Source organism: Mirounga angustirostris, unplaced genomic scaffold, assembly GCF_029215605.1.
Source record: "Mirounga angustirostris isolate CCGP_5_RB_7025 unplaced genomic scaffold, mMirAng1.0.hap1 SCAF_3, whole genome shotgun sequence".
NCBI classification, from domain to species: domain Eukaryota; kingdom Metazoa; phylum Chordata; class Mammalia; order Carnivora; family Phocidae; genus Mirounga; species Mirounga angustirostris.
Window position 1 is genome coordinate 80,229,325 of NW_026991711.1, and position 27,422 is coordinate 80,256,746.

The 27,422-nt window shown below is 44.9% G+C and overlaps 1 protein-coding gene across 1 annotated transcript; it reads right to left on the reverse strand.

The window, feature by feature from the left end:
• Positions 1-148: 148 nt before the first annotated feature.
• LOC123840652 (potassium-transporting ATPase alpha chain 2-like) lies at positions 149-27,422 on the reverse strand. Its single transcript, XM_064585773.1, has 23 exons — positions 27,291-27,422; positions 26,466-26,621; positions 23,361-23,420; positions 20,248-20,451; positions 19,356-19,469; positions 18,233-18,367; positions 17,984-18,101; positions 17,461-17,729; positions 16,599-16,797; positions 16,332-16,441; positions 14,615-14,749; positions 11,300-11,492; positions 8,967-9,142; positions 8,134-8,270; positions 5,215-5,365; positions 4,515-4,683; positions 4,273-4,427; positions 2,625-2,748; positions 2,297-2,442; positions 1,678-1,811; positions 1,421-1,522; positions 893-984; positions 149-807 (listed from the first exon to the last, which is right to left on the reverse strand). Exons 1-23 carry the CDS (start codon positions 27,297-27,299, stop codon positions 779-781), a joined length of 3,117 nt encoding a protein of 1,038 aa, XP_064441843.1. The 5' UTR covers positions 27,300-27,422; the 3' UTR covers positions 149-778.

A 27,422-nucleotide genomic window follows, 5' to 3' on the forward strand; every position in this document is an offset into this window, starting at 1 on the left:
TTTTAAACCCCACTGCTTCTCTATTGAGGCTGAATCCTGGTAAATGAAAACCTCTTTGGGATGGGAGAGCATCTGGAGCTGGGATGTGCAAAATGGACGTGGAGCTCAGTTTTGGAGTTGGCGGTGGGGTGGAGAGCAACGTGGGAGGGAGGGAGGAGTCCAGCTGGGAGGAGGGAGGGCGCCAAAGGACTGGTGAGGTGGTGAGGGATGGGATGAGCAGGGATGCGGCTGGGTGACTGGGGACCGTAAAGAAGGATGTCTGAGAGTCAAAACTGAGGTTGTCCATGTTGCTGTGATGTAAACCTGCCATCACTTCTACCTCTTGCAAACCTTCAGCTGAATTAACCCTTTTTAAGCAAGGTGACTATGAAATTATAAGCTCTCTGGGAATTCACAGAATCTAGGAAGGTCACTGGACTTTTAATAGGGTATGGAATGGAGGTTTGAGCAATCTTATCTAGCAGGAAGATCTGAGCAGGTGGCCGGATTACCCAAGACTACTTAACGTGAGTGAACTTTATATACATATAAACATGTCATTCTTCCCTTGAAATTCACATATTTTTGAACAAGGAGATGGATATAGAGAAGCAAATCGTATATAAACAGTTGAATATCTGCTTGAAAGTACAAAACCTCAGTGGGTATCTTTCATACTCTTTTCTGCCTTCTCTTTCTGCATTTTGGTAAGTCCCTACTGCAGCAGTCTCCCAGATGCAGCCAGAAGATGAAGAACATCCCCAGTGTGCAACTGGGAGGCTTGGGAAGTCAGGTGGGCTTAATAATACATGTTCTTATCCCACCAGCCTGTGGAGGTAGAAAAAAGTTACTGAGAAATCAGTAGTGTGTTGAAGTAGATAAACAGAGTCTCAAAAATCACATTACTACTTACTTCCAGGGTAGAGTCTAATGAAAAGTTTCCGCACCTCATCATACACCCAAATCAGAATGGCAAATGGCACAGCCACAAACCAATACTGAGGCCTGGAAGCAGAAGGGAGGAAGGTAAGTCGGAATGCATCCAAAGAAAGGGCCAAGCCCCCTGCCAATGGACAGAGAGCTTCTTGGTCATTTTCTCTGCCCTACTGGAAAGAACAACACATCCATTGGGTCATACATCATAAAACTGGAAAGCTTCTTATTTAAACTGGACTGCGACTGGTAGAAGCAATATCTGCCTTTGATGTGGCCTATTGGCTGAAGGTGGAGATGGGATGGTGAAGTTTAGAAAACCCATTTCCTCTTCTGGGAAAACTAGCAGGTCAAAATCTAAGATAGACTAAGATAGAATTGATTTGGTTTTGTCTCATTTGAAAGCCTGGAGGGGAAATAACCCACTGGAATTCTAAATGTTTACTTAGCCTGTGACAGCTCAGAACACGGCTGGCTCTTTCCTGTCCACTGTTGAAGAGGAACTCACCGGAGCATTGTGAAACTCAGGGCTGTGACACTTCCAAGCCCATAGGAGAGGATTAATGCAATGATAATCTGTGAGGCAATCCCCACCCAGATGACTTTACTTCTGCAAGACACATAAAAGCAAACAGATTCTGAATTCACATGGCGACAGGCCCACACACCCAGTGGAGTCAAGGCCTCATGTATTATAGGCCTAACCCTCAGCATTCCTGCATCAAAGGCCCAGGGTTGAACTATGAGGTTGGATGTGGGCAGTACCTGAAGAGACCCTGCTGGAAGATGGAGTTCCTCCTGGTTTTCCTGATGATTAGATCTGCTATTTGCTGGACCATGATGCCAACAAAGAAAGCCGTATAGCCCATCCATTCTAAGTATTTCCTCTGGTACCATGTCTGTCAACAGACAAAAAGGAGACCATGAAACCCCAGAGGGAAAAGTTCAGGACGATATCAACGTAGTTCTGTAAAGTTTTACTCTCTCCCCACCTCACCAAGATTGACAGAGGATCACCTCCTTGTGTTTGGAAAGAACCTTTTTTTTCTTTACTCGGTTGAGTAGGGAAAGATGCTAACTTAATTGATTTGGCCCCACCATGGGTATTGTGGGACGGGCTACTCTTCCATATCAATTGCAAAGCCAATGTAAGAAAGCGAGCTCAAGGTATCTAATTCGAGAGAGGAGGCCGAGTCCTGGCAAAGGCCAAACCAGTGTAACAGAGGGGCCCACAGGCCCTATTAACTGAGAAAACTTTCACCTTCTCTGTCTCATTAAGGCTCTCCAGGGAAATGGAAGTTCTGCATCAGTCTGGGCAAGACAGTGAGAGGAGGGGAGAAGCAGGACGTTGCAGGACTTTGAAGGCAGAGCCTCCTGCCCTTACCCACTGTTGTCCATAGCTGTCTTCCAAGCCATTCACATCGCTATTTTCCCATTCCACCCGGACGTTAATGAGCGCGCTGGGTTTGAAGCCCTCCTGCGCATACACAGTGAAATACACCACGAAAGCTCCCACGGCTTGCATGAGGCCTAAAAGCACAAAAGAAATAAGGGCAGAGGTTCTATAAATGACTTCGGAATTGCGCCTGTGCTCACTTTCCTTTCGGTTCCTCCTCCCATTGCAAGCCTGCCCCACAAGGAAAACCAGTTTCTGACTGGAATGAATTCTCGGGTGGTCCCTGTCTGACAGGTCAGCGATGCCTCCGTCATACCAATGTGCAGGTAAGAGTACATGGCAAGTTGCTCGTTCACCAGTCTGTCCTTCTTCTTGTGGCGAGGCTTCCTGTTCATGATGTCACTTTCAGCTTTCTCATAAGCCAAGGCAATGGAGGGGATCTAGAGGGGGAGACAGTCCATGAGGCCTAGCCCCCCAAAACTGTGCTGTACCAAGAGAGTGATAATGGCAGTGGCATAGCCGGGGGCCTCAGGGTGGGCGGGGGGCTGGCAGACTGCGGGGGTGGTAGGGTTATGGAACCGGTCTGTCCAGGGTGTAGGCAATGGGGGTTCATGGTTTCTAGAGAATTTAAAAACGGCTGGCTTTAAAAATCAGTCTGCTTTTTTATCACCATGTGCTGGCAGTTCTAAACTAGCTCTAAAAACTTTTCTCCTCTGGGGCAGATTTTCCCTACCATCCTCTCCTCCTTAGGCATGCCACTGGATCACAGCGGTTCTCTCACAGGTCCTCCCACCTGGAAGACCTGTTAAAGGTCAGATCGCTGGGCCCCACCTCCCACCTCCAGTCTCTCCCAAGGTCTGAGCTGGGGCCAGAGCATCTGCGTTTCTAACAAGTTCCCAGGTGATGCAAGAAGCACTGCAGTGGAGAAAAAGAAGTGAATTGAAAGAGCCTGGAAAATGATCTGACTGTAAAGCATGAGGACCCCGGTTCCCCTCTAAGGCAAAGATATCTTTAGTCTCTCTGCAATGTGTTGACTGCCTGGGTATTTTACCAAACAAGAGGGTAGGAGGCGCCATTTGCTGCATTCTCATTGTGAATTCAGCTCGCTCCATTGCCTTCCCCCCCCCCTTTTTTTTAAGGATTACTTTTTTTTTTTTTAAGATTTTTATTTATTTATTTGACAGAGAGAGATAGCGAGAGCAGGAACACAAGCAGGGGGAGTGGGAGAGGGAGAAGCAGGCTTCCCGCGGAGCAGGGAGCCCGATGTGGGGCTCGATCCCAGGACCCTGGGATCATGACCTGAGCCGAAGGCAGACGCTTAACGACTGAGCCACCCAGGCGCCCGCCTTTTTCCCCCTTTGCCTGTGTAAGCTGGAGCCATATGGGTAACTGTCATGATAATTTCTTAAATGGACACATACCAGAAGAGGGGAGGGTTTAGTGACATTATTGTAGGTCAATATGAGGCCTGATCGTGTGTTAATACCTGCTACTTCTAACTGAGTGCAGGTGAGGGGCTTCTAGATCACAGATTCTTTTACTTGACAAGGAGCAATTGTGCGTTATCACACTGGCCACTGGGCCCCGGCGTTACACGGGCTATTTAGTGATAGCTCTATCTTCTCAAGAGGGAAGGGAGGCATGTGAGCTGAAACTGACCAATGGCCTCTTTTGGGGGGAGGGTAAAGAGCTCATGTCTTGAAAAGCTCTTCTAGGAAGTGAAGTGGTTTTAACTTCCAAACATTTGACAGATCTCTTTAGTCCTTTGCTTTGAAGTGCGGCTGGTGGACCAGCAGAATTGGCATCACTTAAGAGCATGTTAGAAATGTAGACCTTCTGGCCCCATCACATCGAAGTTTAAGGAGCACTGATTTAGTCCATCTCCTTGCCCTTGCAGGTAATGTCCCTGAAGTTGCCATCACTTGGGGCAGTTATCAGATCCTGTTCCCTTTAGTGCTACTTACTATGTCTGTGCCCAAGTCGATGAACAAGATAGTAATGGTGCCAATGGGCAGGGGAAGCCCAACAGTGGTGTAGATCAGAAAGGGGCACAGCTCAGCAATGTTCTTGGTCAGGGTGTAAGCAATAGTCTTCTTTAGGTTGTCGAAGATCAGGCGACCTAGGCAAAGATGTTGCTCTCATAGGACTTGCTTTTGATCCCCCAGGTGACCGCTGTCTTGGTAAGGCCACTTGAGACCTCACTCACCTTCCTCCACCCCTGTGACTATAGATGCAAAGTTGTCATCCAGCAAGATCATGTCGGCTGCATTTTTGGCTGCATCAGAACCTGTTATCCCCATGGCAATCCCAATATCTGCCTTCTTTAGAGCTGGAGAGTCGTTAACGCCATCCCCTGTCACGGCGACAACTGCATTCTATGGGGACACATGAGAAAATGGGAGTCAGCAGATCTAAGGGGTCACAGGTAGGACAAAATCAACATAGTCTCCCTTTCCCCTGGAGGATGTGGGCCAAGTGGAGCTGAAATGAACGGTCTGTTTTGGGGAAAAGATAAAGCCGGGAAATCCCAGAAGCAAGAACAGCAAACTCCAAACAAGATGTGTTCCGTAATTAAAACCATAGTGTGTGGCAGGCTAAAGTGGATCTTTTATATCTTGTGTCTTTACATTTTTTCTTCTATATCTTACATTTTCAAAACTTTCTATATGCACACCTACCACAGGACCAAATGTTTCATTGTCAGAAAGCCCTGCATGCAGGATGATCTCAAAGGAGGGTGGGGGGTCAGCCCCCTGAGAGGGTAGAAATGTAAAGTGATGAAGACGGGCAAAGAATTGTCTCTGAAGAGGTTTAAAAAGTGTCATAGCCCTGATCTGGGATCCAGATCTCAGCCCTGCATTTCCCCAGGACAGTGACAGTTTCTCTGGGTGCTGCTGTCCACCCACCTGCATTTGACAGCCCTCCACGATGATCAGCTTCTGCTGGGGGGATGTCCGGGCAAAGACGATCTCTGGGTAGTTGGTTAAAAGCTCATCCAGCTGTTCCGGGCTCATGTCCTTCAGCTCCATGCCAGTCACCACCGCAGCTTTCGCGTCCCTAGAAGGGCCAGAAAGAACTGAGTGAGGCCAAAGGTTGGATCTTAGGCTGAAACACTGCTCTGGGCAGGAAGTGGGCTGACGCCTCTTTGACTTTACCGGGAGCCCAATGTCCTTGACACTAATACTCTAGTGGGATGACAGGGGCTATGAGTTCTGGGGACACTTTGTTCTCCATTTCAAGACAATAAACTGAGGCAAAACAGTTAAGGCCCCTTTTCTGATATCATACAATAGGAATAAGTCTTTTGCTTGTGGGAATGGGTGGGAACACCTGTGGGGCAATATTTTACTTAAGGAATAAAAAGAGGGTAAAAAACTTCCTGTTCAAATGTTTTGGGTCCTTGAATTCAGCTTATGCCAACACACATGGGTAACAATTCTGTGTTGTTGCTTATTTCAGATTTATAGTGTCTACTGTGCAATGAGCCGCATAGGGAGAACAATTTATTGAGGTCCTCTTTGAGGAAAACTATTGTCTGCTGCTGATGAAAGTAAGGTTCTAGAAACTATTAATGATGCAGATCTGATTGTGTTGTTCCCTGCTAAAACATTTCAGAGGCTTTCCACTGCACTTAAAGCAGACCCCAGAGCCCCTCACTTGGTCTGCAAGGCCAGCTGCAGCTTCACCTCCCCTTTGGCTCTCCCCCTGCAGCCCGTGGGACTCCCAGCCCTGAGCCTCCAACCCCCTCCAGTGCCCTTGGGCCTTCACCCGTCTTTCCCCTTTGCCAGGAATGGGCATCTCTCACCTCACCTTCCCTTAGCTAACACTCCACATTTTAGCTTTCAAATCTTATGTTATACCCCTACTCACAAAACACTGCATGCCTTTTTCTATACATGTTTGTTTTGAGCTTTTTTAGGTTTGTGTTTTCCTGTTGGTGCTAAATACCGGAATCCTAGCACTTGACTCAAACTATAGGTGTTCTTATGTTCTGGTAAAAAAAAATATATATATAAAAGTAAGATAAAAAGAAAAGGGTTTGTCCTTTCTCCCCACAACTGCAAAAGTACAGTTAGTGTATGATCATAAAGGTACAGCTGATAAAGTGGATAGCTAAAAACATTAACAAATTTATCTATCCCATCTCCTGTTCAGTGAGGTGAGTTGCATGGATATGTATAATCCTATTATTTTTGGCATTAAGGAGGGCGTGTGATGTGATGAGCACTGGCTGTTATACACAACTAATGAATCACTGAACATTATATCAAAAACTGATGATGTACTATATATGTTGGCCAATTGGATTTAAATAAATAAATAAATAAAACAAATTAAGAAAAGTTCCAAAAAGCTTTTGTCGATGAATGCTGTTTACACAAAGGAATGTTGGAATACTCTTAGACTTCAGATATTGTTATTGTGCCCAGAAGCTACAATTCTGTGTGGTAGTCTTAACTGGTAACTGTTGCCCAGGTAATAATTTATTAACTGACAGCTCTGTATTCTTTTTTTTTTTTTTTAAAGATTTTTATTTATTTATTTATTTGTCAGAGAGAGAGAGCACAAGCAGGGGGAGCAGCAGAGGGAGAGGGAGAAGCAGACTCCCCGCTAAGCAGGGAGCCCGATGTGGGGCTCGATCCCAGGACCCTGGGATCATGACCTGAGCCGAAGGCAGATGCTTAACGACTGAGCCACCCAGGCGTCCGACAGCTCTGTATTCTAAAAGGTATAAATGCTTGGGTAAACTAGAAGAGGTTCACTGGTCTCTCCCTTCCCCTTTATTATAATACGATATTATAATAAAGCCAGTGGCATTTACTTTTACACTGAGACTTTGGAGTCTTTGATCGTTTAAATTGTCAACAGTCCAGGTGACTCTGGACTCCTCCCACTGTTTGAACCCTGTCCTCTGTGTGTCCTTCACTGTACTTATCACACCACTGTACTTACCACATCACAAGTAGCTTTTATTTTTCTGTCCCTCTGCCTAGATGGAAAGCTCCCCAAGGGCAGGGATAGTGTCTAGTCTGTTTGCTACTACAGTTCCAGTGTCCAGGACAGTGCCTGGTATATTGTTGGCACTCAACAATTAATTGTTGAGGGGCACTGGTGTGACTCAGTTGGTTAAGCGTCTGCCTTCAGCTCAGGTCATGATCCCAGGGTCCTGGGATCGAGCCCCGCATCAGGCTCCCTGCTCAGTGGGGAGTCTGCTTCTTCCTGTCCCTCTGCTTGTGCTCACTCTCTCTTTCTCTCTCTCAAATAAATAAATGAATAAATAAAATCTTTAAAACAACAAGAAAAAAAACAATTGTTGAAAGAATTAATACATGAGTGAATGAATGGGTGAATGGACTAAAGGACAGACATGATTACAAGAATTAGGAGACAGAAGGAAAAACTAAGTCTTTCATTAGGAAGCTTTCATTCTATTTGCTACCGTATGTTCACATAGCTACACATTATGAAGCATCTGAATAAATACTCAAAATAAGCACTAAGGGAGTGCACCAAACACAGAGGGTTCTTAATATTCCTGATTATACAACTGGATCAATGGCAAGTAATTTCATATAAATTTTGTTTCAGTTTTTCTCACTCTAGATGTGGCACTGAAGTTTTCAGATCTACTCCACTGGGTTTTTCAATTTCATATAAGGAAGACATCACGGGTAATTTTCATGGTACCAATACAGCCTAGCATTACTCTGAGAGAGTGTCTGGCAAAAAGGGGATTTGCTCCAGATAGCACAGCTCTTTAGAACTAACAAGGATAAGGACTTGGATAAGAACTTGAGTTTCGGCTACATTGGTTCTGTGCTTACCGCTTGTTAACTTGCTCCACAGCAATGTGGAGGCGTTTTGCAATGTCTTCCACCGTCTCACTGTTGGCCGAAATGATACCCACACTCTTGGCAATAGCTTTGGCTGTGATTGGATGATCACCTGTAACCATAATAACCTAGAACACAAACAATGAGAAAGGCATGTGGACAATGAGAAACTCGGCTGGCCAGACAGTATCACCTACTCTACCATGACCTGGTAGAATGTAACTAGGGATTATAGTGATTTGCCCTTATGGGCAGTTCTTGATCTTTAGATCAAAGACAACTTGATCTTTAGATCAAAGACAAAACTGTCTCTGAAGAACACACTGATCTCATTGGATCTATCCTTGCTTCTAAGCTTCTTACATGTCCTACTCTGACATTAGAGGAGGCCCTTTCCCTTGGATGTTACCTTACTTGTGAAAGGGCTAGGGGATGTGTACTTGAGACAGCCTCATGTTGCTCCAACAGTCTTGATATTAACATGGTAATGGAATTAATATTTGGCTTTGATAATATGAAGGCAAATGGATTTTGGAGGCTGAACCTTAAGATTAAGTAATAAAACCTTTTATTGTCTATCATAATCTAGGGCAAGATGAAGTCAATTCATGGCCTTCTCACTGCAGTCACTATTGTGGTTTGTTCCACATTGACACAGTATTTTGCCTTGACTGGGACAGTTACTAGAATCTTAGTATAGTGAAAGTTGAGATAAAAAGGGAGTGGGGGATTATGATATTTGAGACTTAAATACTATCTCTGATGGCAAACATTCTTAGACAACATAAATGGAGGACTTCTTAAGTCAAGAAAATAACTCCCACCTTGATCCCCGCACTCCGACATTTGGTGACTGCGTCAGGTACAGTGGAGCGAGGGGGATCAATCATAGATAAGAGCCCCACAAAACAGAAGTTAGATGTGGGAAAGTTCATGGTGTCTATATCAAATGTGTAAGTTTCTGGAAACTCGTCTGCTGGCAGGTAGAGATGACAGAAACCTGGAATGCACATGAATTTGGGAGTCAATGAAATTAGGATAAGAAATAAAAGAAAAGGAGGAACATTTTCACACACTCCTTTACTATTTTACTAATATTTGAGAGTATACCAGAATCGTTTTATTCTTTCAATTCCGAAATGCACGCTGTAATTAGGAAGGACATATTTCATCCAAAAGTAATTTACTGTGTGCCCACTGGATTTTCTGGTATGTTCTAGGGATACAGAAACCAAGAGGGGGTGGCCTTTGCTTCTGAAGATGTCTCAGTTTAGTGTGGGGACAGAGACATAAAGAGGTAAAGCATAAAAAAGCATAGTGAGGGCGCCTGGGTGACTCAGTTGTTAAGCGTCTGCCTTCGGCTCAGGTCATGATTCCAGGATCCTGGAATCAAGCCCCACATCAGGCTCCCTGCTCAGCAGGGAGCCTGCGTCTCCGTCTCCCACTCCCCCTGCTTGTGTTCCCTCTCTCACTGTGTCTCTATCTGTCAAATAAATAAATAAAATCTTTAAAAAACAAAAAACAACAACAACAAAAAACCCACCATAGTGAGTGTTATAGAGAACAGCCACCTGGGGAATTAGGAAAGACTCCCCCAAGGAGGTCACATGTGAGTTGACTCTTGAGAGAGGAGTTAGAAGTTTTCCAGGGAGAAGGGAGGGTTAGGGATGGGATGGCCATTTGAGGCGAGAAAACAGCACATGCTGCTGCATAAACTGGGGAAAGAATCTGGACCACCAGGAGAATGGTATGAAGCTTGGTCTTTCTTTAATCAAGGTAAGTGTGAGAGAAAGGCCATTAGGAATGGAGAACCTTTTGTTACTCAGAAGGCATCTGAGTTAAGGTAGAAGGGATTCCTGTGTCTGGTGGGACTCCTAAGATCATGTGACTTTCTCATCAGCTTTTATATCAAATTTATTCTCAGCATGCCCCACTGCCTCACACATTTCAGTAAAGCACAGAGTCTGAGAGGTCAAACACAAGGTTCCTAGAGCGATTCTTGTCAGATGGGTATCAATCCTGCATTGAAAACACTACCTGGTGCTGTGGGCTATTTAAGACATGCTTAAAGCATTATCACCTCATTTAATTATTTCATTTGCTTTACAAGCTCAAATATCCTTTAGAAACACACATTCCACAGACTCCATCTCTATTGGCAAGAACTTTTATGATGTTTAATGAGCCTTATCATCAACTGTGAACTTCTGTTACCTTGAATTCATATTCTGTAGTTCACAGGTGCCATTCTGTCAACCCAGATTCTCAGGACAGAACATACCCTGTGATACCACTTAAGTTACCACAATAAGGTTCCTACCAGTGGCTGTATTTCTATGGTTCCTTCCACCTCTGACAACCCCTGTCTCTATTACTGGCAGTGTTTTCTCCCTAATAGGCAAGTGAGAAACTTCAACATTATTTTAAACTTATTTTTCTCCTCTAACTAGTTGCTAAGTCTTACCAGTTCTGCCTCCATGAAGTCTCTTGCATCTGCCCCCTCCGTCACCTTCCTAGTGCCTTGGATCAAATTCCCACCCTCTTTTACCTGAACAAGGGCAGCCACCTCCTCCTGACACCCATGCCTCTCCTCTCCCTGCTCCTGCCAAGAATTAAACTCTAATTCTGATTGGTTCACTCACCCCAAAGCCTTCTGTGACTCTCTCTGATTGTGGAATGAAATCCCAGTTCCTCACCCACATAAGGCACTCTATATTATGCCCTCCAATCTATCTTTCCTGCCCATTCCCTAGGATTATGCCGTCTCATCTATCTGCAACACTCCACACAGACTGGCTCACTCATAATGTGAGCACACACCCCATCCATTTCTATCTCTGTGCTTTGGCCTATGTTGTTCCCTCTACTTCAAATATTTTTCCTCACCTCCCTTCAAGAATTGCTGTGCAAGGTCCAGTTTAAAATGTAACTCCTTCCATAAAATCTTCCCAGATTTTCTTTATCTGGAAGCCACCCCACCCTCCTCAGTACTACCACATAATATTCTCGTATGTTTATCATATTCTTCTTTCTATGATTCATGTGGATGCATAGCTACTCAGCTAAACAATAAGCCTGTCTCCTCTTGTGCCCTGACCTGGCATAGAGCCTCACACCCAACAGGTGACAGGTAAGGGTTCTGCCACCAAGAGCTCACCCAGCACGCGCTCCCCCTGGCCTCCCAACTCCATGTATGCTGTGTGGAAGGCCTCGGCTGTGTTCTTGTCCAGGGGCTGCTCCTGGCCGTTGACCATGATGGTGCTGCACTTCTCTAAGATCCTCTCAGGGGCCCCTTTCATCACCATGAGGAAGCGCTTGTCATTGGGGTCATCCGTTTTGTGTATGGAGAGCTGGGAGGGAAGGAATTGAGTGTGTTACGTATTCCCTGCCATTAAATAATGACACCATCTTTACTCATAAGGGCCTGAACTGGACAGATCTCTTAAGTAGCAACATGACAAGAAAATTAAAGACATCCCTTTCTCTCATTAGGCTACTTATCCTTGGCATGAAATGGAGTGTTCACTACAGGCATGTTCTATCCTTTTTATTTTGTGGTCAAGTAATATGCAGAGATCTAGACTTGGTCCTGCTCAGAGCGGCACCCTGAATTTGAATTGAAAGTAAGTAGATCTCATCTTTCAAACAGAAACTAGTTGCTTTAGGGAGGCCAGATGTGGTTGTTGCCCTGTGAAGTCTTGTGTATTGAACCAGATCTCCTGTGGTGCCTGTAGGGGTCCGGGGACTGTGAGCCACCTCTTCTTGCTTCTTGTCTCTACCTCCCTATCATGGGTAGCAGCTTTTGGGTCCCAAGCTATTCTGAGCTCAGGCAGGCATGAGGGCAGCAGGAGTTCCTATGCCTCTTCAGCTCCAAATTAATCCAGTTTTACTGCCTGGAGGTGAAGGAAAATGGTAGGGGTGGAGGAAGTAGACACTCTCACGTACAGGCTTTCAGGACAGTTAAGTAACACAATTTTAATATCAATATCCTCTCATCTACTGATTCTATTTCCAGATTCATCCTAATAAGGTAATCAGAAAAAATCTAAAAAAAAAGTTATATAAAATGGCTAAGTCTTATGGAAGCTGTTATATACCAGGTAAGCCTTCAAAAGGAATTTCAGGAAGCTGGAGTGTTTGAAAGAGAATGAGTAAGTTACAAAAAAACATAACAAAACAAAAAACCCTACCATTTTGGGTCTATCAGTTGATTCTAAATCAGTAGTTCTTAGCCTTCTGGATACCAGAGAGGAGCACAATAAAAAATAAAAAAGTAGAGGGCAAACATAGTTTTTTTGTTCTTGTTGTTGTTCTTCTTGTTGTTGTTTTTAATGGCCAAGTAAACACATTAAAAAAACCCCAACTAACTGACCAAAACCAAAGCAAAACCTCCCATCTATTATCACTATCATCTTCTCGAAGATAGGATATTTTAACATTTAGAAAGTAGAAACAATAAACACTTTCATAGTGTGTACTCTTCTAAGTGCTTCACACATTGACTCATTTAATTCTCGAAACTACCCTACAGCTATGGGTACTATTATTATCACCTTTTACAAGGAAGGAAACTGAGGCACAGAGGGGTTAACTGGCATGAACAAGGTCACGCCCTAAGAGGTGGCTGAGCTGGGATTTGAATTCAGGCTAGTAGGCTCCAGAGTCCCTGCCTTAGTCAGGTCCCATATAAAGGATAATCTTTTAAATTAAATACACTCATCCTTATACAGAACTTTATAAAATACTGTCCTAATTTTCCAGTTTGCCACAAACTATTGGAAATATTTTTATGGGCTGGTCTCAGTTTGGGGAATTGCTATTCTAAAATCAATAAGACACAGACTTTCCACTTTGTTGCCTTTGGTTGAATGATACCCCAGAGACCTTCCAAGGTCACAACATCAAAGACTCTTTTTTGAGTGTTGCTCATGTGTAGATATAAAAGGGCACTAACAGCCTCCAGAGAGGCTCTTTGACCTCTTCTGTAGGAACCCGCAGAGGTCCTCCTATCTAGTCCCAACTCTGGGTAGCCTATTCTCCACTTCAACATTTAGTATATGAAGCCTCATGGAGCCTGCTTTTTCTCATTTCTCACATGATGAGGGAAGTCTTTACTAGAGTAGATGGGGCCCCAGCAGGATTCTGAGTCTTGTTCCTGATTAGAAGACAATTCGATCTACTCCTTAAGAGCACAGACTCCCTGGGTCTGCTTGAATCCTGGCTCTGGCCCTTACTAGCTGTGTGATAATGCCCTGTACCTCAGTTTCCTCATTCCCTACCTTGTAGAGTTGAGAGAATTGAGTGGTTCAATACATGTAGAAATTAGCATATAATAACTATCATTACTGTTGTTATTTTAGGATCATTACTCATTCTATTTTCACGTCTGTTTTGAACAAGAGACCTGATTTACTGGCTTTAATATTTTACTTCATACATTTTTTAGTTGTCTATTTGGCTAACTGCAATTCTTCATTGGCTTGTTATCCACAGAGATGTTTGCAACAGTTATTTCCCAATCCTAAATGCCATCCAAACGAAATGTGTGGGTAAACACCAGAAACTTTTACACAAACATGATTATCTTATTTATATACTTTCCTGTTACGCAAAGACCAAGTCACAAGGCCCTGCTCTCAGGGCTTTGGAGTCTATGGGAAGTCCCACCTGCAGCAGTAAACTGGGCTACAAACTGTCATTTGTCCCACCCTGCGGAGGATGGAGCTAGTTGACCGTTGGCCAGCCTGGAATGAGGGAAGACAGATAGGCAATGATGGCCATTTTCTTCCTGAGCAATGGGTAGAAAGGAGGTCCCTGTCAACTGCATATGGGGCTGGTAAGGGCAAGGTTTACTCACAAGGCCCAAGCTAAACTGTTCTGTGTGGTGGTAGAAAAAGCATGGCCTTGGGAGTTGAAAATATATGTGAAAATTTGTTGTGCCACTTAGGTGCTTGGGAACTCTGGTCACATCAACATTTCCTAAGGACCTGGTTCCTCACCTAGAAATTGAGATTAAGTAATCCTACCTCAGGTTTATCGTGAGGATTAAGTGAGAGAACCAGATACAGATTAAGGGAGCAGTAAATGTTAGTTCTCCCCAATCCCCCACTTTTCATTTATCCTTTAGGATATGGCTTTTGCCCCTCACCTGTGCAAGTTACCTGGTGGGGGTGGAGGTGGCGTGTGTGTGGGGGTGGGGGGGTGGGGGGGGTATAATATAGATCAATCATTCATAGGGACAGCCAGGCCCTGACAAGATCTTCACTTTTCTTTTTTCTCTACCTATTTCTGGCAAAGGAAAGAGGCCAGCAAGGAAAACCTGTTCTGGGCTTACCAGATGCCCAGGCCCTCCATCCCTGAAGGCAATTTTTGAAGCCAAATATCATTCAAAATACATACTAACCAAAGGACACTTACAGGTAGAAATGCCATTCTTATGATAACAAAGATTCAGTTGTGAGGAAAAACTCACCTGAAATTTGTTGGTTGAGTTAAAAGGAATTTCAGCTACTTTGTGGTTTCTTTTTCTAATTTCCATCACATCACCCAAAATGACCTCTGAGAACTTCAAAAGAGCAGTTTCTGAGGCATCTCCAGCCACAACTCTCTGAGAATCAAGAGAAAACAAATATTTGTAGCACATAATCTGATTCTTTTGTGATTATTTTCAATGAGCCAGCAGACGGCCTGACTAAGCTCAGTATCTAACAAACGATTACACCACAATGAGCCACTGACCGAACCATGGTGGAGGTGTTAAACTGAATGGTGCTGCTTACTGGCATTAAGGAAATTCGAAACAGTTTGAGCTCTGTGAGACCTGGAGGGTTCCATGAAAAAACCAGCTATGAACTAGTCTTGAAAGACGGGTGGATAACTGGCAGACAAAGGAACAAAAGAAAGCCTTCTGGAAATCAGAATGCCATGAATAAAGGCATGAAGTGGAAGAGTTCCACTGTAAGTGCTGAGTGTACAGGTGGATATGGAGGATGCAGAGAGATTCAGAGGGCCCTGAAAGGCAGGCAAGGTCCAAAACTCGAGCAGCAGAAAACAGATGCATGGAAAGTTTTTGAGCCAAGTTAGGTGAAGCAGTTCATCTAAAGAAGTATTTAAGGAAGATTACTGGTATGCAAGAAAGACTGGGGGGAGGGATAAACTGGAATCATGGAGGCCAATCAAGAGGTTGGTATAATTAATTAGATGTAAGGTACTGGTGATAAAAGAAAAGTAAAATTATATATTTATTTGAAGCAAGAATAATAGGACTTGGTGATTCACTAGATATTAGGAAAGAAGAAAGTTAAAGATGACTTCCAAAAATTTTGGACTGGATGATAAATTAAAATGGTTATGTCATAGAAAAATAGAAAAGGGACAAGATAGTGATTTAGAGCCAGGTTGGGTACAGGTGGAAGGTGGCAAGTGTAATTTGTTCAGAGTCTAACATGGCAAAACTTTCAAGTGGGAACACACAGCTAATTGGAGATCCATGGAGTTTGGGTGAAAAATCAGAACTGGAGATAAGGATTTGAAAGATACGGACAGAGAAGTGATGGGCCAAGAAGAGAATTGATGAGCTGTCTGACAAAGAAAAGCAACCAAACAAAAAGTACAAGAAAGAAAGAGTCAATGAAGGAAACAGATGGCAAATAGAAAAGCCAGGAGAAGACAGATTGAGTGACTCACTCAGAAGGAGAGGACAGGGGGAGAAGAGAGAGGAAGGGGAAGAGGAAGGGGGAGAAAGAAAAGTTTGTTTTTGTATATGCTAACATTTCAGGGCCCCTTAGCACCGCTTCTGCTGCCAAGAGGAATACGTTCTAAGGTCAAGGCTTCTATTTCCTTCCAATTATATTTTAAACGTCAGTGAATGGCACTTATGTAATAAAGGAACTTTGATTATATCTACTTGCTTGTAAAGGAAAGTAACTTAAAGGTACATTCATTTTCAGGAATGAGACAGATTTTTCAATAGACCTAAACCACTGTTCTGAGGACTTTTAGACATCTCGGTGATTTCTCGAAGCAAGTTAGGGTGAAGAAAATTTTCTGCAGGTCTTGTGAGTCAGACTTTCTCTTACTAGTACAAACTTCACTCAGTGGAAGAGATTTAAATCAAGTACCAAATCAGAACAGAGGAAGTGACTTCAAACTGGCTATGATTTAAGACCGAATATATACTGAAGCTTTACCTTCATGATGGGGACGCTTTCTTGTCCTGGTCTGAACTCAGCTCTGTTACACAATGTTATTATCTTTGATAAGGAGGCCCAGGTTCCAGAGCTTTGATCAAAGACTTGGTCTGGAAAACAGAACAGTGATGCTGTGGGTCCTGGACCTAATATCCATACTATTCAACCAATTCTCTGAGACTGCACACCAATGCTGCCATGTTCTGCGCGGCCCCCTCTGCTAGAGTCCATAGCTTCGGGCCACACTGAATGTTCCAGAAGACTTACTTGAATTGTCTTCACTGGTGTCAGCTATGAAGATCTGATTGTCGAACCACAGATGGGCCACAGTCATCCTGTTCTGGGTCAGAGTCCCAGTCTTGTCTGAGCAAATGACAGAGGTGGAGCCGAGGGTCTCCACTGCTTCCAGGTTCTTCACCAAGCAGTTCTTCTTGGCCATCCGTTTAGCTGTCAGCGACAGAGTCACCTAGACAGGAGAGAGAGAGAGAGAGAGAGAGAGAGAGGAAGAAGCTTTGAGAAAAATCATCATTTTGAACTCAGGCTCCATAACGTAGAAGCAGCTGGAGCCGAACTGATTTCAGGACAGAGGTATAGTTACAGATGCGGCAAAGCTGACCCAGTGGCTGATAAACCACATAAAGCCCTATTTTTATGCCATAATCCTTTTATTAAATGTAGGAAGTAAACAATGTGCCTAAGTTCCTCAGTTGTAGAAACTGCCAAGGATTCTTTTTTCTTTTTAAGAAATGTGAAAATGTAGAGAAGGTGTCAGGCTTCCTGAAAATCTGTAAGTGGTGGTTTGTGTCTGTCTTATCTAGATCTTACTTTTTTTTTTTATCTTACCGAGCTTTTAAGGAGAAAGATAATGTGCAATTTGCAGATAGAGCTCCTAAAAATGAAAATATAAAGTTTTCTAGGACAGTGTTAAAAATGTTAACAATATCACAATTCTGTTTGTCTCTCTAAGAAACAGTCTCCTCAGAATGTCCCATGGTGTCCCCTGACAGGGAGGGAGTGTTGTTCTGAAGATGAAGGAGACTTGCAGTTTACGGTGGGCGCACACCCAGCACAGCAGAATGCCATGTGTTAACAGGGTCAGGGGACAGGCCACCTAGCAGCACGGACTCACAGTGACAGTGGCCAGGAGACCCTCAGGCACATTGGCCACAATGATGCCAATGAGGAAGATGATGGAGTCCAGGACCTGATACTTCAGGGATACTGCGGTGATGAAGAAAAGGATGCCGATGGAGACGGCCACTCCAGCCACGATATGAACAAAGTGCTGGATCTCAATGGCAATGGGTGTCTTCTCATTTCCGACTCCTGAAGCCAGTGAGGCGATCTGACCAATGATGGTGCGGTCGCCCGTGTTGATGACCATGCCAGTCGCTGTGCCTACAGGTGAAGTAGACATTTTATTCCGGGGATCCTCAGCTACGAGGGGACCATAGCCTGCTTATAGTCTTCTCTTTGCTGGTTTACATGATCAATTAGCACACAACATTACAAAGTTCTCTGGGCTCTTCAGTTCCATGTTTTGTCCTTGAAAAGCTTTGTAGCAAGAGATGGTAAAGAGACAAGAGCATAAAGCCTGCAGGGGAGAGGTGATATGGGTGGTGCATGGAGTCATGGGAACCAGGCAGACTTACCTTCCAGACAGGTTGTAGAATAGAAGCCAATGTTCTTTGTTTCCAGGGGACTATCGTGGGTAAACTCAGAGGAGCGGGGCTGGGGTTCAGATTCTCCAGTGAGAGATGAGTTATCTACCTAGAAGAAATTTTGGAAAAAGTTCAAGACTGGGCATCTTGTTCCCTGTCCCAGTCACACTGAGATCTAGAAAGACAACAGAATGGCAGCTAGTTATCGGCGTGATCTTTGGGGTGCCCTGTGGCGCTTACCTTACAGCCCTGAACAGACAACAACCTGATGTCTGCAGGGATCTGGTCTCCTCCTCTAATCTCCACTATGTCTCCCACCACCAGTTGCTCTGCAGGGATTGTCTTCTTCTCTGAATCTCGAATGACAAGAGCTTGCTGTGAAAGAAAACAGTGACAGATGCCTCAGATCCTGGAGTGATGCCAACTCTCCTCCATCCTCATCTCCCCACATCTCCGGAATGGAGGCACTGGAAGGCACAGCTGTCAGAATGGCAAAAATGCAACAAAAGACTTTTACTTGGGGCCTGAAGACACTAAGAACTATCTTTTCTTGAGGAGGAACTCTTAGAGATATTCTTGGAACCAGAAAACGCTGCTGTGGGCAGATATAGCAAATTGACAGCCCCAAGCATGACAGAGAGAGGGACAATTAAGGATGAATGATCTTGGCTGGGATGTCCAGGAAGAACGCCGATGGCTGAGCCAAAGGGTTTAATACTCTTGCTCGGGTCAGGAAGACTTTAACAGAGTAGAAGGCAGATCTCCCACTTCTTAGCATGGACGATTCCATCCAGAACCTTCTCCAGCTGGCAGCTCTGTGGGCCAGGGGCAGCGTGGTGTTCCCACTGTGCTGATAGTGGTGTGTGATCTCCCTAGAGGACTCCTAACGTGGGGTCCTGTGGGAAGACAGGAGCAGTGGGCATCCCTCACTGACAGCAGTTTGGGGCAACATGCAGAGAGACTCCAAAATGGGTGCAAAAATGGTCACAGATAAAGAATTGTAGGTTGACCTCCTTGGCTACCAGGGAATACTCCCGAACTTCTACAACTCACTTTTGGAAGCACCTGAATTACTTTTGTTTGAACAGTTCACCAAAGCTCAAGAGCAGTAATAGAAGATGTTGTGCGATGACTGATGTTTCTGTCCTGTTTTGCTTTTGACTAAGCATTTTCCTGTATCTTACTTCCCTGATTATCTCAAAACTCTGTGAGGAAAGGGGGCTTCAGAAAGATTGCCTAAGACTTCTCAGACAGCAATGGGTGGAGCACTGACCCTCTGCCTCAGAGGCCCCATTCTCCTCCTTATCTGATGCTTCCTCATCTGAAGTCATGTGGAGACCAGAGAGGGATGGCTGCCACTCACCTGCGGGATCATCTTATTGAAGGTGGCCATGATGTTGGTGCTTTTTGCCTCTTGGTAGTAAGCGAAGATCCCTGTTAAAATAATGACCGAGGCAAGCACGCAGCCCAAGTATACCTGGGTAAGGAGAAGAAGCATCAATCAGAAGAACAGGCATCAGGAATGAGCCAGGTCCTAGGGCTGGAGCTCTCCATGGGAAGGTGAGAGACATGGCAGTGGTATTCTGGTGTCATTTACAGGTCACAAAATTTACCCATTTAAAGTGTATAATTCAGTGATTTTTGATGAATTTACACAATTTCGCAACAATCATCACAAGCTAGTTTTAGGACATTTCCATCATCCCAATAAGACCGCTACTGCCCAGTGGCTGTCATTTCCCACTCCTGCCCCCAGCCCTAACCACCTCTGATCTGCTTTCTGTCGCTAGGGTGTGACTGTTCTGGACATTTCTTATCAATGGAATCAAAGAGTATGTGGCCTTTTGCATCTGGCTTCTTTCTCTTAGCCCCATGCTGGCCGGGTCAGTTTTTTGGTTTTGGTACTGTTAGCAGCAGGCAGAGATGCTCCCCATGTCAAAGGGACACAATTAGCTTTGAGGAGAGAGAAACCCAAAATGTTTCACATGGATCTAGATCTTTTTTGTCCCCTTAGGAACTTACAGTGCGTCTCTCTCTCCCTTTAAAATTCATGCTCATACTGCCTCTGAGACATCAGAAAGTCAGCTATGGTTTGTATTTTACAGCTGGCGAAATTACTGATTTTCCCAAACCTGCACAGTGATTGATCAGTGTAGACTCCTGATTGCAGCCCACTGCTCTGCCCACTAATGGCCTTACTTTATGGTTGTTTCCCCATTACTAGTTTAGCAAACCCTGGAAGGAGTCCCCCTTACATTGTTTAGGGATGAGGATGTATTCATGGAGTACTGGATCCCATATGCAATCCAGCACAGGATGGCTCCTATCCACAGAAGGATGGAGAACCCCCCCACCATCTGCTTGAAGAACTTGATGATCTCCGGTGTTTCTTTGGGAGGAGTGAGGGCATTGGGCCCATTCCGAGCCAGGAGCTCAGCAGCTTGGGCACTGGAGAGACCCTGAGAAAGCCAGACAAAAACAAACAGGGATTAGACATTTCTCTTCCCTCAGATTGGATGTCATTTTTCTGCAGGTTGTGGGTAGGAGTTACCATGCCCAAGAAGGGCCTGGGAAAAGTGGATGATGCCTCACCTCCCCCAACTCGCACTTTTTTAAAAAGAGCATTTAATATTAATGCTTAGTATCAGCCAGGCAATGTACTCTGTATATTTGCTAATTTCCTCTTCAAAATAACCTTCTGAAGAAGGTGCAATTATTATCCTCATCTTACAGATATGAAATTTGAGGCAGATGGAGGTTAAATCATCCAGCTAGTAAATGGGACCAGGCAACCTGGCTCCAGAGCCACTGTATTAGACTCTACTAAGGCATTTTAGTTTCTTGGAGATTTATCTAGAGGTAGGAGTAACTTGGCTAAGGAGGATTCAAAATACAAAAGCTAATCGCCAAGGTTAAGGGCAATGTGGTAACTATCCAGAAAATATTCTGTTCTGGAACTTCTACATATTGCACCGGCTAATTTTTCATCCTTAAGTCTGGTGTCTTTCTGCTTTTCTCTATATCCACTCCAAGTTCTAAGTTCTTGTTCATCTGAAGAGTTATAAATTCTACCCAACTCTGAAGCCCACGTGTGGTCACTTCTTGCCAGAAGCCCTCCCTGGTAAGCGTGCCCTCCACGGGGTACAGAGGCCCCTCCACCGCCCTTGAAATCCTCTATTGTGACTCATAAGGTTTTTTCCCCCACAAACTATCCTATATGGAGAAAGTCTTGTCATTATTTTTTCTTCCTAATCATGTTGTAAGCTACTTAAAGGACAGCTTAAAGACTATATCCTTGGGGCGCCTGGGTGGCTCAGTTGGTTAAGCTTCCTACTCTTGATTTCAGCTCAGGTCATGATCTCAGGCCTTACTTTATGGTTGTTTGAGATCGTGAGATCAACCCCCGTGTTGGGCTCCACGTTCAATGCGGAGTCAGCTTGAGATCCTTTCTCTCTGCCCCACCCCCCACTCATGTGTGCTCTCTAAAGTAAGTAAAATAAATCTTTAATTAAAAAAAAAAAGACTCTGGGACGCCTGGGTGTCTCAGTTGGTTAAGTGGCTGCTTTTGGCTCAGGTCATGATCCCAGGGTCCTGGGGTCGAGTCCCGCATCCGGCTCCTTGCTCAGCAGGGAGTCTGCTTCTCCCTCTGCCTGCCACTCCCTTTGCTCGTGCTCTCTCTGACAAATGAATAAATAAGATATGTTTTTTAAAAAAGAGTCTATCCTTGTTGATTTTCGTGTCCTTTATAAGGTGTCCTGCTTGTTCTGTAATACAGGCTCAAATATTTGCTGAATAACTGGATTTGAAGTCACTAACTTGTAGTCAAAATAAAATTCATCACCATCTCCTTCCTGCTGTTTTCTCTAATCTCTCAGCCCCATGTCCCGCCATGGCCCTGTTGACCACCTGACCAAATCTCCTCCTCTTGCTTCTCTACCTTGGTAACTGGGATCAGGAATTTGTTCAAATACCCCAGTGAAACAAAGTCCTACCAGTTATTTCTCTGAAACATCTCTGGAATCTTGTCCCCTTCCCTTCCCATCTTACTGCTGCTGCCTTGTTTCAGTTCCTCATTTTATATTCCTGGGTTATTGTCTCATTCTTCTAGACCCTTCCATCTCCCACTTAAAAAAAAATCTATCCACCTACCTACTACCTGTATCTGTATATATCTTCTACCAGAAATACCTTTTGAAAGCCAATCTTATTTAAATCACTTCCCTGTTTAGAAATTGTGTGTAACTAATATAGTCCTTATTCCTTAGTTTAATATGGAAGTACTTGATGGTTTCACCCAAATTACCTCTCCTTGGTCTCATTTTCTATCCACTCCTTCCCCTTTCCACACACATTAGCTCCCAGAAACCCCAGACTGTCCTCTCCGGTCTCCTGGGTACTCTGCTAGCTTAAACCCAAATCCTCCTCTTATGTCCTGATTCGAACACTGCATGATCCAGGGAGCCCATTCTGGCTCCTCTGGTCAGACTCTGTCACTCACTCAGGACACCATTTAGACCTCTCTTGGCCGTCTAAGTCAAACAGACTGGATGTTATGCTACTCTCGTACATCCCTGCCTCCGCTGCTGAAATGCTTCCTCCTTAAGACCAGGGATCACCTGCCTCTCTTTGGCCCTCTCACTGCCAGTCTTGTGCGTTGCTCACAGTAAGTCTTTTTGTTGACTTGGACAGATGTATCCAAATCTCCTGATGTCAAGACACCAAAACTTTTGAGATTTAATTTGAGTTTGAATTCACACAAGAAAGCAGTCCTTCTGTGGTGGGGGAATTTGCCAGACACCTGAGAGCACACCAGGATGTCCTGGAGTCATCGCGCCTTTTCACAGGAAGAGATGGACGAGCAGGGTTATAAGACTGTCACTCTGGATGGTTGCGCTTTTTTTAATTTTGTTTTATTCTTATGTTAATCCCCATACATTACATCATTGGTTTTAGATGTAGTGGATGGTTGCTTTTTAACATTGGTTTTCCCCATTCTTTGATAAGACCATTATACTTCCTGGACATTGGGATCTAAAGCAACCTCTGACCATGACCATAAGGAAGTGTCTGAGCATTTCTGGGGATACCACGGCTTTCCTGCAGTTACAATCAAAAGAAATGTTGATAGCCAGGCGTCCAGCTCAGCAGAGGGGCTTGACTCTGGGCTTTAGTTCAGACACGCCAGCTCTTGAGGTCAACCAGCCCTCTCTCACGTGCTGGGCGTGTGGGTGACTGGCATTCTCAAGGTTGCTGCTTCATCCTAAAGATGCCATTGAATTTTCCATACACCCTAAGCACACAGCTTTGTACAGTCCTTTGCATAGTCCCAGGGCTTCTCTTCCCAGTCCCCAATCCCTTGATGACTTACTGTAATGATGTTTGTACCATATTTCTTTTCCAGTTCCTTAATGCTGAGTTTGTGGTCATCCTAAAGTCCATGAAAGGAAGAAGAGAGTGCATTAATAATTCCAAAATACTCAAACCCTAAGCTTGGCCCAGCCCAGGAAAACTGAGAGAAGCACTGATGATAGGAGGGGGCCAGAGAGTGAGGGAGAGAACGAGAAAAGCCTCTGTGCCAGGTGGTTATTGCATTGAGGGAAGAGAGAGTCTTGCTACAGGAGAAACTCTTCTGATTCACCGGCCAGGGGATTTTCTGGCCATCCCTTGAGTTCAGACTGAATTTGTCATTTACTACATATTAGCTGTCTTTAGTTTTTACGAACAAAGCAATGCATTTCATCTCAATCTGATCTCCAGCACATGCAAGTTCTAGCATACCTGCCTGCTGTCTGGGTGCTAGTGATCTGGATACTTAGTTCAGACCTGAGTTCTGGGATTAGTTGATGGTGATGAGCAATACCAAACCAGACCAGACCCATCTGACAACTCCTTACCCATGGAGCCCTCCATTGGGCAGGCAGTGTCTGGTAGAGAGAAGCAAGCCTTTCCTTAATCAAGTACTTGAGACTCAAGGAGTTCACTTGTTAGAGAAGCCCTGCAGGTTTAAAACTGCCAAATAAATACCAGTATGGCCCACACTTGCTAATTTTGTTATAGAATCATTAGACTAAAGCAGAGTTTCTCAACCTTGGCATTATTGACATTTGGGCCAATAACTCCTTGTTGGGGGGGAGGTGGCTTCCACCCACTATAGGCCACCTACTAGCACCCTCCTTGGAGTAGTGATAAGCAGAAATGTCTCCAGACCTCACTAAATGTCCCATGGGGGCCAAATTCTTCCTATCTTGTCCCTTGAGAGCCATTGGGCTACAGGATTAGAAGCCTCTTCCTGTCTCTGAAAACCCAGGGGTAAGTAAGCCTTCTTTACCCCACCTAGAAAACCTAGCACTCAGGATTCTTCAAGCTCTGATCATCTGAAACAAAGATTTATACTGTGAATCTTTGGGTACTAGAACCAACTCTTTTCTTAAGTATATGCAAAAAAGGTTACCTGTTGTGTTAAGAGATTAGATTTTCCAATTAAAAAATTATTTTGTCTTCTCCTCAGCCAGATTCTGCTTTATTCATTTAGTCATTGTACCAATATTGATTGAAAGATATTGCTGGGGATTCAAAGGATTAAGACACAGTTTTGTGCAGTGTGCTAAATTCTGGGCAGATACAAGTAACAGGTGATTAGAGCCATTGTTTGCATGGCTGGACCTCAGACTTTAAGGGGCCTGTACGTGAGGCAGAAGGAGGCAGACTCTTTCCTTCTTCAGCCCTGGCTTTGGTGAGGAGAGCCTGGGGCAGGAGGCATGGTGGGTGCCTGTGGCGCCCTCTGCTGGCCAGCACTAGAATAGCTCGGGGCGGCATCCTGTGGCTCAGGCTTCCGACATTATCAGCCTGTTCATTCAGCAGCCAGGGATCCTTTCATTCTTGTCAAGGTTCTAATGTGCCAGAGGGCATCCCAGTAGGCGTTCACAAATCAAATTATAGGATTCTTGTGAGAATGTTGGGAAAGAAGAAGGACAGATGGTTCTCTCTCAGCCGGGAAGCAGGGGAACACTAGCTAACACTATGAAAACCATCTTTCTATATTATATATCTTCACAGAATGCTCAAAGAAGGGAGATTCTCTTCATAATAAACAGGCTTATGATAGAATGGATATATATTCATGTTATAAGTAGCAATTTCAAGGAAGACTAGATATGTCTTCAATCCTAAATGCCAGAGATTCGTAGGAAATAAGAACGACTATTACCTGGCTCTGTGCTAAGTCTTTCTCCAGTTTTATTTCATTTAACCTTTTTAACAACTCCAACAGGTAGGCACTGTCTTTAATTCTTATTTTTTGAAGTAGGAACTGAATGTCAATGAAACTGGGATCTGAATTCAGGTCAGTCCTATTTCAGGGCTGTGTTCTTAACTGTCTGTCAGAACATACATAGGCAAATGCCTAGTGTTGTGCTGCTAAATGTCTAACAAGCTCTCCAGGAAAAATAAATACAAAACTCTGATTTGTAGCATTTACCGATTTTTCACCATAACCAAGTTCCAAGCTGCTAACTCAGTGTCAATCAACTTGCCAAATTCCTGAATATTTAACAATGGGCTCTGTAGCCCACGTGAACTCACACCACTGCTGTCTGCTCCAACAGTGACAGTTTTCAAGTCTGCAGTGAACTGCAGGGACGATCTATAAAACTTCAAGCTTGGTGTAGAAGTTCCCCCCTTGACATTCCTGAAACATAACCTGTCACGTTTCAGTTCTGAGGCAGATCTTGCCCATGGTGGCCAGCTTTAATAACTCTAAAGTTCTTCCTTAACAGGAATAATATTGTGCTTCCATAAATTACAAAATTACTAATTATAAATTATAATTTAATTATAAATTGCATAAATTACAAAATAGTCTTACTCTTGTCTCACTTTTCCCCCTCCCTCATCCATGCAAATTGTTTATTTCCCACTTTACATAAAGAAAATGGAGCTTCACTGAAGCTAGGTAGTTTGCTCCCAGTTACCAATCACTGAAGTGGAACTTAATTGAGCCTAAGGTCCTCTGAATCCAAGCCCAATATTCTTAACAGTGAAATTATTCTTTCTCATGGGGCATACATAGCCAGAAACCTAGCAAGGTTTAGTGGTTTTGTTTTCCTCCTGCATGGTTCCAGCTCCAGTAGTTTTCCCTTATCAGCTAAAAACTGGCAGTTGGTTAGGGATATCTCAGTGAAACAGCTAGGAAGGAGAGAGGTCTGGGCTGTGCCTGTGGGGACTGGAATCTGAGGCGCTTCCCTCAGAGTTCTACCTGGGAGTGCCTACAACTAGAATGCAGGAATCCTGCAGAAGGCCTCTGACCCCTGGGCAGATATTATCACACCATTCATTTTAAACTAGGAAACAAATCTCATGGGATTTTCAAATCCTTAAGACTGATCTTTCTTTTGTTAAGAGGTAGGTTATAGGGGCAAGTTCTCCAGGGGGAAGGGCAGTGGACCCATTTGGCTTAAGGACCAAATCAACTGACCAGATCCAGTTCTTTCGTAAGCTCCTCCTTACGGTGATTCTTTTTGGGTTGGAAGCAGTTCTTCAGGCCTCTGTACTTCTCCTTGCCGTTCCCCTTGTCTGTTTGTTCGATGTCTTTCATTCCACTGAGCTCCACAGAGTAAATTTCTAGTGTTTTCTGAAAGGAAAGCAGAGGTACAATATTGGTCCAAGATGGGTTTTCTGAAGAGGTGTCGAGCGCTTCTCTCTGTGGGTCAGGGACCTACAGGGAAGGGAGCCCCCCCCCCCCTTCATTCTCTCCTCTAGAGAGAGCAAGTCGCACGATGTGGAGAGGCTCTCTCTTCCCCACCTTCAAACAGCAACTCCCAGGCCTTTCTCTCCTTTCTTCCCCTCCAGTGTAGAGGGAAGGCTGGGTAGCACAGCCCTGCCGGCATCTCCTCAGGGTGACCCCACCCTGGGGTTGGGGAAGGTGGGGGAAGTTACCTCCTCCAACTCGAGACAAGACCCCTCCAAGCCCCAGGGTCTCCCTAGTATCTTGCTCCCTCCAGGACACACGGCGTGTGTCCCGCTTCTTGGGTGGAACGTGCCCACTGAATCCCAATCCCGGGCAGGGCGGCCGTGTAACCCCCAGGCCGGCGCCACGCGCCACATCGGAGCCGGCCTAGGACCCCTGGGGCCCCTTCCCACAGCGTCTGGATTCGGGTCTTCACCCCAGCCAGCTCCGGGAAGGGAGAGGAGCCGTGCATTGGTCAGGAGCGCAGAATCCAGACGGCCAGTCGTTCCTCCTTCGCCTCGTCTTCCACCCGCTCTGCGCGGGTCCGGGTCGGCGCGGGGGGCCCGCACGCACCTCGGTCATGGCGCGGGTGGTGGTGCCGCCGGCAGGCGGGCTCGGGGTCCGGCCTCTGGGTGGCAGCGCGCGCGGGGCGGGGGTCCGATCGGGCGGCGGCGGCGGCGCGAGCCCTAGGCGCACCTCCCGCGG

What these genes read in the sequence shown, in the direction of transcription:
- LOC123840652 (XM_064585773.1), bottom strand. An exon ending in ACTCAACCAACAAATTTCAG is followed by an intron (nt 11,493 to 14,614) that starts GTGAGTTTTTCC and finishes CTTCCCTCCCAG; the next exon opens with CTCTCCATACACAAAACGGA. An exon ending in GTACTCTTACCTGCACATTG is followed by an intron (nt 2,443 to 2,624) that starts GTATGACGGAGG and finishes TTGTGCTTTTAG; the next exon opens with GCCTCATGCAAGCCGTGGGA.